At 55.9% G+C, this 10,900-nt stretch overlaps 1 protein-coding gene across 1 annotated transcript in view; it reads left to right on the top strand.

Annotated features, from left to right (window-relative positions):
- Positions 1-10,199, top strand: part of SSUH2 (ssu-2 homolog (C. elegans)) — a 30,673-nt gene extending 20,474 nt beyond the window's left edge. Inside the window, exons 8-12 of the mRNA XM_015560340.1 lie at positions 1,553-1,768; positions 2,999-3,091; positions 3,621-3,726; positions 6,018-6,128; positions 8,907-10,199. Coding sequence (XP_015415826.1) covers positions 1,553-1,768; positions 2,999-3,091; positions 3,621-3,726; positions 6,018-6,128; positions 8,907-9,053 — 673 coding nt within the window. The 3' untranslated portion in view covers positions 9,054-10,199. The remainder of the gene's footprint in view (positions 1-1,552; positions 1,769-2,998; positions 3,092-3,620; positions 3,727-6,017; positions 6,129-8,906) is intronic.
- Positions 10,200-10,900: the final 701 nt, after the last annotated feature.

The raw sequence follows: 10,900 nt of genomic DNA, 5'->3' as shown, positions 1-10,900 counted from the left end.
CAAGTGCCATGGGCGGGGACGCTACAAGTGCAGCGGCTGCCACGGGGCCTGCATGGTAAGTCTTGTGTGGCCGATGGTAAGTGTAGTGTGGGCGGAGGAACCCCCGGGGGCAGAGGGCTGGGCTGGGGGCCTAACAGTGGCACCCCAGGCAAGTCATTCCCCCTGGCCAGACCTCTGTTTTCCCACCTGTACGATGGGAAGGTTGGATTGGGTGGTCTCTATTGGCCTTTTTCACTTGTGTGGTTTATGATTGTAATTTTGCTCTTTTTTTCTCATCCATCTATGAGCATTCATTGAGTACCTGCTTGGCACTAGGCCCAGCAAGAGGACTAAGGCCTGAGTCCTGCCCACCAGGCTCCCCTGCTGTGGGGGAGGCACAGTGACTGGCACTTGTAGTACAGAGTGATTGGAGCCGAGAAAATCACGTTCATAGGGCTTCCAGTTTCCGAGGGCGACTGTAATAGGTCACCACCAGCTGGGGGCCTTAGGACAACAGGCATCTATTCTCTCACAGTCCTGGGGGCTGGAAGCCCAGCATCAGGGTGTCAGCGGGGCAGTCCCTTCTGGAGGCTCTGAGCTCTGGGCAGCTGCTGGCACTCCTGGGCGTCCTTGGCTTGTGGCCCCATCCCTCCATGCCATCCGCCTCCGTCCTCCATGCCATCACCTTGGGTGTCTCTCTGTCCTCCTGGCCTCCTTATAAAGACACTGGTATTGGATTAGGGCCCACCTAGTCCAGGATGACCTCATCTTAACTAATTAGTCTGCAAAGACTAGTTCCGAATGAGGTCACTTTCTGAGGCTCTGTTGGGTGTAAATTTTGGTGGGGGGAGAGGTGGGACACGATTCCACCCCGGACAGGCCCCTAAGCACACAGCCAGGCTCTGGTGGCATCAGCCTTTGCATATACTTCCAGGGCTACTAATGGTCCCAGGAGTCGTACCAGGCTCCTCACGTGTTCTCAGCTCTCCCATTTACACCTCATCCTCTGGGCACATGCTGACCACTGTCACTCTGAGCTGTCTCCCTCCATCCTCCCTCTGCCCGCCTGCCACTCCACCCCGTTGCTGCCCTCCTTCCGCCTGCTGTGTGCTCACTCCTCTGCCCGCCTGAGCACCGTGTGGGGCCAGCTGTGGCCACGCCTACCCAGTCTATTCTGTGCCTTCACTCCTGCGGTTCACCTCCTCCCCGAGGTCATTTCTGTGCCTTTCTCCACCCCTGCTCCTCTGCTCCTCCTCCTCCTCCCCCTCCTCTCTCAGGCTCCCCCTGGAGTGTCCCTGGTGCCCACTCTGAGCCACCTTGGGAACGTTGCCTGAGTCACCTCTGGGGGCCTCTCCAAGATAGAGACCCCGTGTCCAACACCAGCTCTCTCAGCCAGCCTGTCCCTCTCCCTGCTCCTCTGGCCATGGCTGCTTAGTTAGGGGACAGTCCCTGGGATCAGGGGGATTAGTGAGGAGCAGGAGAGGCTGCTGCCCCAGGGATGGAGGATGTATAGCCCCTGAAAGCCTCTGGAGGGGTCCTAAGATACACTCCGTCCCACCCTCCCATTTTCCAGGGGGAGGGAGGGAGGCCCAGGGAGAGGAAGGGACTGCTCAAAGTCACCAGACTGGGATTTGACCACGTCTGGGATGCTCTCTGCTCCACTTCCCTGCGCGGCCAGGGTACTGAGGCCTGTGTGTCCGCAGGTGAGGTGCCCCTCCTGCAGCGGAGCCAAGCGCAGAGCCAAGCAGCCTGGGAGGTGCCAGCTGTGCTCCGGGTCGGGCAGGCACAGGTAGGAGCAGGTCTCCCTGGCTTTTCACTGTCTGCCCTTTTGGAAGGTGACCAGGCACCCTGTCCACCTTGTCATCCTGTCCCAAGGCTCTGTGCATAGTAGGTGCTGATACATATCTGTGGAGCGGTGGGCTTTTCTTGAGGGAGGCCTGACATTTGTGAACAAGACTGGAACTCATCCAGCAATGGGTCAGGTGTAGGAGCAAGGCGCTGCGGGAAGGAGGGGAAAGGAAGGAGGGAGACCTGTTCCTGCTCAGCTCGGGGGCGGGGGGAGTGGACACAGAGAAGCAGCCAAAGCTGAGATTCTTAACTCTCTGAGGGCCTGTGAATGGAGGAGTCCAGGAAGGTTGGTTGATTAAACAACCAGCAAAGCTGCATCTCTGCTCACAGGGCTTTGCAGGCAGCGGGGCATTGCATTTTGTAAATCGGGGCCTTTAATGTATTTATAAATCTTTAAAGGGAAACAGAAAACCATGAGGAGTGAAATCATTCAAACTTGTGTTGGTTGAAGATACTTTTAGCTCATTAAGGCCCTGGCTGTCCTTCTAACAAGGCAGATGGTGAAGCTTTAGTTGACCTGCCCCCTGTGACTAGTATAGAAGGTTTTTGATGGGGAAAGAAACTCAGGTTTCTTTCAGTTACAAGTGAAAGAAATCCAGTTCAAACTGGCTTCAGCAAAAACATAAATGTATAGTCCTACCGAACAGAAACATCCAGGGATAGATTTCTGGGAAGGCTTCAGGTACAGCTGGATCCAGGTGCTTAAACAGTCTCATTGGGAATCTGTCTCTACTCCGTACTGTGCTTTCCTTTGTGATGGCTTTAGTCTCAGGCAGGCTGTCTCTTGTCGTGGCAGAGGGGACCATCAGCAGCTCACGCTTAGTAACCGCATTAGGAAAGGATGTCCCTCTTCTGAAAGTTCCCACAAAAGTTCTAGGGTGGATCTCATGGCATTTCCCTGCATCATGTGCCCACCTTTGTATCAGCCACTGTGGCCAGGGAGATGGACAAAGCTGGTCATAGAAGGGTGGGCAAGCCCAAGAACCCTAGAGACGGGGTGGGAGAAGGGTGGTCTCCACAGGGAATTGGGGCACTGCCACTGGAAGAAAGAGTTCTGAATGGTGGGAAGGTAGAAACAGTCCCCCTCCATGAACAAGGATTTGGGGTGGGGCCCCAGCAGCCACCAGGGCCTAGGAGTGTCTGAGTGGTACTGACGCTGTGTCCCTCTCAGGTGCAGCACGTGCTCGGGGAGGGGGAACAAGACCTGTGCCACCTGCAAGGGGGAAAAGAAGCTGCTGCACTTTGTCCAGCTGGTCATCGTGTGGTACGTGGAGGTGTCTCCGTGCGTGGCCCTGTGGGACGTGGCCGGGACTGGTTTCTGCAGAGAAACCACGTGGTTGGGGCTTTTGCACACAGTACAGGGGCCCATGGCGGGTGGGAGGAGGGGGTGGGGAAGGGCTTAAAGCTCCCAGGAAAGGGGAGAGAGAGAGAGAGATCCCTGGGAAGAGGTGGCAGGGGTGGCGGGCTGCTGGCGGGCTTTAGAACGGACAGACTTCACATTCCGACATCACCACTTCCTAGTGTCGCAGCCTCTCTCAACACCTGGCGTCCCCGTCTGCGTCCTAAATCCCCAGGTCGGGGAACGCTCCAGGCCTTAAAGGGTTCTCCGGTGGGCACTTTGCTAGGCCCGCACAGGGAAGGATGGGCTGAGCTGTGGGTACCTGCCTGGTTTCCCAGTTCACAGCTGGACATGCTGGGCCCAGGGAGGTCAAGACCTTCCCCAGGTCCCCGCAGCCCAGGCCTGCCTGAGCCCACACCCACGTTCTTGCCGCCCCCGTGCTCTTCACCTGCAGGAAGAACAGCCTGTTTGAGTTTGTGTCCGAGCACCGGCTGAACTGCCCCGTGCAGCTCCTAGCTAAAGCCAAAGGAGAGAACCTCTTCAAGGATGAAAACACGACGGTAAGGAGGGTTTGCAAGCACCACGCCAAGCTATGTCCACCCGCTGGCTCTTCTGGCTCTTCTGGCTCTTCTGGCTCTCTGTGGGCGCTGCATTCATTTAGCACGGGGTGGGCACGTCCAGCCCTTGGGCCCTTTACGGTCCGTGAAATCATGTGGTCTGGCCCTGCCCAGGCATTAGGGGTGAGTTAGTTAAATGTTTGCCCTAATACAGCAGGCTAATTTTTAAGTTGGCAGTTCTGTATGGCCCTTGAATGATGTTATAAATATCCAATGGCCCTCGGCAGAGAAGAGGTTCCCCATCCCTGCTCTAGAAGGGCAGGCTGGGAGGGAAGAGGGCAGCCTGTCAGGCCAGAGGCCTCCAGGACCCCACGGGGCCAGGCCTCCTTGAATGTCACATACCAGGCCCTTCCTCCCTTTTCCCTTCCTCCCTCTTCCTCCTCCCTCTCTCCACAACCTTGGGCTCTGGGGATACTGCCCAGCAACATCCCTGCCTCGTAGATGTCATAGTCTGGGGAGGGAGAGATGGTAACATGCAGCACAGTGTCAGAGACAGTAAGGGTCAGTGAGAAACACGCAGCCAGGTGGGGAGACCGGAAGGGTAGGGTGTTGTTTCAGCACTGGGGGTGGGACGTGGGACAGGGAGGTGACAGTGGGGGTGGATCAGGTGGCCGTGGGAGCGAGGGTGTCTGGCAGAGGGAACAGTTCACAGAGACCTTGCAGATCGGTAGGGCAGGGGCGCTGGAGGGCAGAGAGCCAGGTGGAGTGAGGAGCTAGGACACGAGCTGTGCCAGCAGCCAGGTCAGGGAGGGCCCTGTTGGCCAGGGGCTGTCAAACTCCAGGCCCTCATTTAATAATAAAGTTTATAAATAAAGTTTTATTGGAACATAGCCATGCCGGCTGGTTTAGGTATTGTCTGTGGCCGGCTTTGTGCTGTGAGGGCAGAGTCTCGTAGTTGGGACAGAGGGCGATGGCCCACAGAGCCTGCAGTAATGCGACGTGGCCCCGTGGCCCCGTGGCCCTTTCCTGTGGGCCTCGGCAGGAGCTCGGCCGCGTGGGGGGCCTGAGCGGGGTCCTCGTGCTGTTTGCTCTGAGAGGGCCAGGTGCTCAGCCCCCTTTTATTTCTTCTTTCTTTGCTTCTCTCTTCTTTATCGTATTGCAACCTCTTTAGATTGACTTCTCTCACTCTGCCAGATGCATTTTTAAAAATTGAGATATAATTGACATATATCACTAGATTAGCTTTTAGGTGTACAACACAATGACTGGATGGATATATGTACATATTGTGAAATGATGGCCATGAGAAGTCTAGTTAACATCGGTCACTGTACAGAGTTACATAATATCTTTGTCTTGTAACGAGAACTTTTAAGATCTGTTCTCTCAGCAACTTTCATATGTCCAGCGCAGCATTATTTACTACAGTCATTACATTGTTTGTAGTAATGTAGTCATTTACTACATCATTTACTACACTGTTCATTACACCCCTGGGACTTAAATTTATAACCAGAAGTTTGTGTCTCTTGACCTCCCCTCACCCCCTTCCTCCACCCCTCACCTGCCCCTGGCAACCATCAATCTGTCCTCTGTATCGGTGAGTTTGGTTGCTTTGCTCATTAGATGCCACATACAAGTGGGAACATATGGTATTTGTCTTTCTGTCTGACTCCACTTGGCACATCCCCTCAAGGTGGCAGTGCCAGGTCTTCCTTCTTTCTGTGGCTGAGCAGTATTTCTCGGCCTCATCGCTGCCTTTCCTTCAGGCTCCTGGCAGGCGCCTTCCCTCTAGGACAGTGGATCCAACCTTGGCTGCACATGAGAATCACCTGGGAATCTCTTTAAAATCCTGATTTCTGGGCCTCATCCTGTGGGAATTCTGTTTCTTTGTTATGGGGTGGGGCCGCAACATTAGTAACCAAGAAACAGAATTTCCGGAGGAGGAGGCCCAAAAATCAGGATTTTACAAAGACTCCCAGGTGATTCTCATGTGCAGCCGAGGTTGAGAACCACTGCCCTCAGAAAGCACGCCCTGCCTCAGGCAGCCTCAGGGGCTTGCGGGGGACCAGCGGGCTGCGGGAGGAGTACTGTCTACAGCCCCCTGTCGGTGGCATTCCCAACAGAATGTGGGTCCTCAAGGGTCGGCAGGCTTCAGCCACCCCACCCGCTTGCTGCTTGGCCTCCCTCGGGCCCTTCCCAGTTGGGCCCGCTCCCGTCCACCTGAAGTCCATTGCCAGGGCTCCAGGTGCTGGCACTTGGTCAGAGTGGTGAGGTGGTGCGTCTCTCCTCAGGTGTACCCCCTGGCGGACTTCCCGCTGCGGGAGATCTCGCTGGCCTCCCAGCGGGGCATTGCCCAGCACAGCGCTGCCACCCTGGCCTCCAGAGCCCGCGTCCTTCAGCAGGTGAGCGGGCGGGGCAGGGGCTGCTTCTGGGGCCAGGAGGGGGCTCCCGGGTCCCATAAGGGAGGAGAGGGATGTTCCCTCTGCCGGGGGCTCCTTCCTGAGAAGGCAGGGAGGGAGGGAGGGTGGCAGGGGAGTCCCCGTCTGAGGAACACGAGGTGGACTGGGGACTGAGCTGGGGCCAGTGTGGCCAGGGGCAGTGAGTGGGACAGGACGCACAGTCCATGGTGACAGGCTTGGATTGTTATCCCGACAGGAAGCTACTGCAGGGTTACAAGCAGGAATCTGGCTCAGTGTGATTTTGATCCAAACCTGCCCGATATTCAGACGGGAAGGGAAATCTCAAATCCAGGGTGGTAGGTAGGGTGGGAACCCAGTGCCCTGCCCCTGGGGGCATTTCCCAAGTCCCAACCTGTTTTCCCCAAGCCTCCAGGGGCAGGTGTGGCAGCTGGGTTTAGGGTTGCCTTGGTGCTGAATCCCAGTGGCCACTAGGTGGCAGTGGTGCCGTCCACAGCTCCAGGGCTAGGGTTGCCTTGGTGCTGTAGCCCAGTGGCCAGAAGGTGGCAGTGGTGCCCGGCGTGTCCCCAGGAGTGGCTTTCGTGGCAGCTGGCTGGAAGCTGTCAGAGGGAGGGTGGGGGTTTGGACAGGGAATGCCCAGCGCCAGTTCTGTGTAGGGGATTGTCAGGGGGCCTGAGTCTTGCAGAGTGTGCTCAGATCCTGGTTCTTTTGCACCCTAACCTGGCCATGGCCACCTACTCCTCCTCTTTAAAGTTGAGTTTCTCACCTGTGGAAAAAGAAATGCTAAAATGGCCTCATGGAGGTTTGTAAGGATGAGACAACTTTCTTTTTCTTTTTGAAAAATTGTATTAAATTTATTGGAATGACCCGTTAATAAGGTTATCTAGGTCTCCAGTGTACAATTCTAAATACATCTGTATATTGATTGCATTGTATGCTCACCACCCAGTCTAATCTCCTCCCATCACCATGTATTTGATCACCTTTACCCTCTTCAACCTCCCCCTCCCTTTCCCCTCTGATCATCACCATGCTGTTGTTTGTGTCTGTGAGGTTTTTATTTGTTGATTTCCGTTTTATATCCCACATGAGTGAAATCATGTGGCTCTTGACTTTCTCCACCTGACTTTTTACACTTATGATGTTCTCACGCTCTATCCATGTTGTCGCAAATGGCAGCATTTCATCTTTTCTTATGGCTGAGGAGTATTTCATTGTGTACATGTACCATCTTCTTTATCCAATCATCTACCAAAGGACACATTGGTCATCTCCATGTCTTGGTCACCGTGAATAACCTTCTGTACCAAAATGTCAAGGGAGGTCTTTTATTTCTAACGTTATCAGTTGGAGACCAGCTTCTGGCATATGGAGAAATCTGTCTCACAGTCTCATTTGGTCGTCTCAGCAACTCTGTGACAGAGAAGTTTTATTCCCATTTCACAGATGAGGAAACTGAGGCCCAGATAAAGGAAGTGTGAGATCCCACAGAAAGCTTTGTGGAAAATGCACACCCTGACTCTGACCCCCTTCTGCCGCAATGTCATGCCTCCCCTCAGCTTCCCCGCAGTGTAGTAGGGAGCATTTTCTCAACCCCTCCGCCCCCAGCCTGTTTCACCCTTTCCCCAGGGCCCTGAACCACCACCTACGGCAACAGGACTTGGGCTCTTTACTTAAGGAGGGGAAATAAGAGGGCCTGATCCTGGGCCAGCCATGCCACCTCCCTCTGGGTTTGAGATTCCCGAACCTGAGTGTTGGGCAGGGGAAGAGTCAGTGCGGAAGGACTTAGGGGTTCTGACATAAAGCCTGGCCCACAGGATGTCCCCAGGAACGCTTCGCTTCAATGACCAGGGGTGACTGTGTTGGGTCAGCCGCATCTGCAGTTGTCATAACAACAGCCCCAGAAGCTAATGGGGGTGGGTCCTCAGAGGGAGGCCAGCGTCCTCACCCAGGGTGGCGGCTGGTCCCATTCAGGACCCCTCCATTTTGGAAGGTTGTTGCGTCATTGATCAGAGAAGGGGCCAGAGAATGAGGGGCTTTAGGGCCACGCTGTCGGAGGGAGTGTCCCAGCCTCTAGGTAGAGGAGGATGCTGTGGAGAGATGTGAGCGTGGAACAGGTCCAGCTATGGCGAGGAGATGGGTCTTGACTTCAGATCTTCCAAACTGGAAATCCCATGAGCCCATGGGTCTCAGTTTTCCCATTTGTTAAAGGAGGGGAACATTTGAGACCTTTCTCAAAGGAGGGTCGGTGCAAAACCATGGTAAGAGAGGGCGGGGTCTGAGAAAATAGCCTGAAACAGCCTACCAAACTTTGGAGTTTCTTTGGTGTCAATGTTTATCTTGAAATGCAATTCAGGTTGTATAATCCACTCCCTAATATGTCCGTGGCTGTTGTAATATAAAAATGTTTAAAATGACTTTATCCTCTACTTTCCCCCCACCACCACCACCACCCCCATCTGAAATTAATGTCCTGGAAGATGTCCCACTTGTCAGTGACTCTCCGTGCATCCCATTCCTCCCCGGGGCTGCCTGCGCCTCCACTGCAGGGAACCTAGAGTCAGAGGGTTCGGTTTGGGCCTGAGCTTAGCGTTGATGGAGGAATGTAGTGGGAGATACAGCTAGGAAGGCAGATTTCCGCCAAAATGCCGACTCCAGAGCAAGGACTGCAGCCCACAGGTGGCGGGGAGCCCCGACAGCTCTTGGACAGGCGAGCGACTTGGGCAGGACACTGAGGCTTTTCCCGGCCCATTGTTTCCTCAGCGCCAGACCATCGAGCTGGTCCCCCTCACGGAGGTGCATTACTGGTACCGGGGGAAGAACAATGTCTACTACATCTACGGCACCGACCACCGAGTGTACGTGGCGGACTACCCCGAGAGGTACTGCTGCAGCTGCACCGTCATCTGACCCGGCTCAGCCGGCTCTCCCCTCCGCCCGCCCCTCACACTCACCAGGGAGGGCCACCAGGCTCTGAGCTCACCCATCATTGGCTTCATTGGATGTCGCTTACCAACGCTGGCGTGTCTGTCCTTCTAGAAAATTCACCTTACCATCTGCCAAGCACAAGTCGTTCCGGAACTCCTCTGGGGGACTCCGTCCTGTGTTTAACCTGCAAGAATTCAACTCCACACAATCCTTTCGGACAAACAAAGCGAAGGCAATGCCTGACTGTGTGTGGGGTTTGCTTCTGCTCTTCCCTGGGTCAGGCATTCCCCTTCTAGTGCGAGCCTTTGCCGAGCCAAGTGTCACTGGCATGTTTAAAGATGCACACGCGTCGGCTGCCCCCACATGCACCCCAAGGAGTGCACTGAGGCACAAAGTACCTTTATGTCCTAGAACCTGACTTCCCATCTGTGGGGCAGGAATTCAGACATGGCCATCATGGGATGGTTTATCTCTGCTGCATGATGTCTGGGGCCTCACCTGGGAGACTTGAAGGCTGTGATGGCTCACGGGCAGGGGGCTGAGGTCACCTGAAGGCTGGTCACCAGAGATCTGGTAGTTGACGTGGTTGTTGGCTGGGACCTTCGCTGGGCTGTCAGCTGGAGCACCTGCACGCGGCCTCTCTGTGCGGCCTGGGCTTCCTCACAACATGGCTGCTGTAAGGCTCAGTGCCCCGCACAGGGGCCCTGACGGAAGAAAGTCTGTTCCCAAAGGGGAGAACAACTGCTGTGTTGGATGGATGGAGGGTACATGCTGATCTCTAACGTGTGCCTTTGCGGGGACGGATTTGGGAGAGTGTTTTTAGATGCATGCAGGTTCTTACGTCACGTGCCGGCTTTAGAACCCGTTTACTGAGCGGCACATGTGCACCCAGTCACGTGCAGGAGCTCCCAGCTGGTGCCGCCAGGTGGGGCGGGTGGAGGGGTGCCCTGCACACTGAATGCCCAGGTGGCTTTGGAAGGGTGTGGGGGCTGGGCAGGCCACTGGGCACCTGGCTGTGGGTAACCCAGAGGCCCCTGTCATGTTACCACACCTGCCCCTGACCTGAAGGGGATTGCTGTACCCTGAGAGGGCCAGGCTATACCCTCACTTGACTCCCAAGCTCCTGTCCCCAGCCCTTGTCCCCCAATGGGGTGGGAGGATGTGGACCCAGCAGGCCTGGTGGGAGAGGCCATTCCCAGGATATCATCATCCAGTGATAGGCAGATGAGCACTGCCTTCTCACCCGCCACTCCCAGGCCTGGCTCCCAGTCTTCTGCTCAGGGTGTTGCTGTTTCCTGTACTCTGGGGGCTGAGGGGCTGGGGGGCTGGCTAACAGGAGGAGCAGGGCTCAGGGGAGGGCTGCAGGGAGGCAAGGGAAAGTTGATTGGACCCCAGAGGCCAGCAAACCTTCCAGGATCAGATGCTGCCCCCAGCCAGTGCCACAGGCTCTGCATGGGGGGGGGGGGAGGTCAAGGGCAGGATGAGGTGCTCCCTTACATTGGGGGTACACTCTGGACTGTGGGGACAGAGCCTGGTGGTGGCAGGGGAGACAGGGAGGGTTCCCCCAGGCTTTTCACTACCTCTTCCCTGGACACCCAGAAGCTCTGTGTGCTCCGCCTGGAGGTTCTGGCTCTGGCCGACAGGGAGGCCAGCCCCCCTTCCCTGGTGTCCCCACCCGACCTTCCTGGTCTCAGAAGGGGTGCTTGTGCCCCAAGGGGCCTGTACAAATGGAGGGGACGGCTGTCATGATGAGAAGTGACACTGTTGGCGCTTGGTGGCTGGAGTCCCGGAGAGCTGATGTCCCCCAGGCCGGGGATGCCCATGATGCA

Source organism: Myotis davidii, unplaced genomic scaffold, assembly GCF_000327345.1.
Source record: "Myotis davidii unplaced genomic scaffold, ASM32734v1 scaffold73, whole genome shotgun sequence".
NCBI lineage: Eukaryota > Metazoa > Chordata > Mammalia > Chiroptera > Vespertilionidae > Myotis > Myotis davidii.
This window is presented reverse-complemented; position numbering and strand designations above follow the sequence as displayed.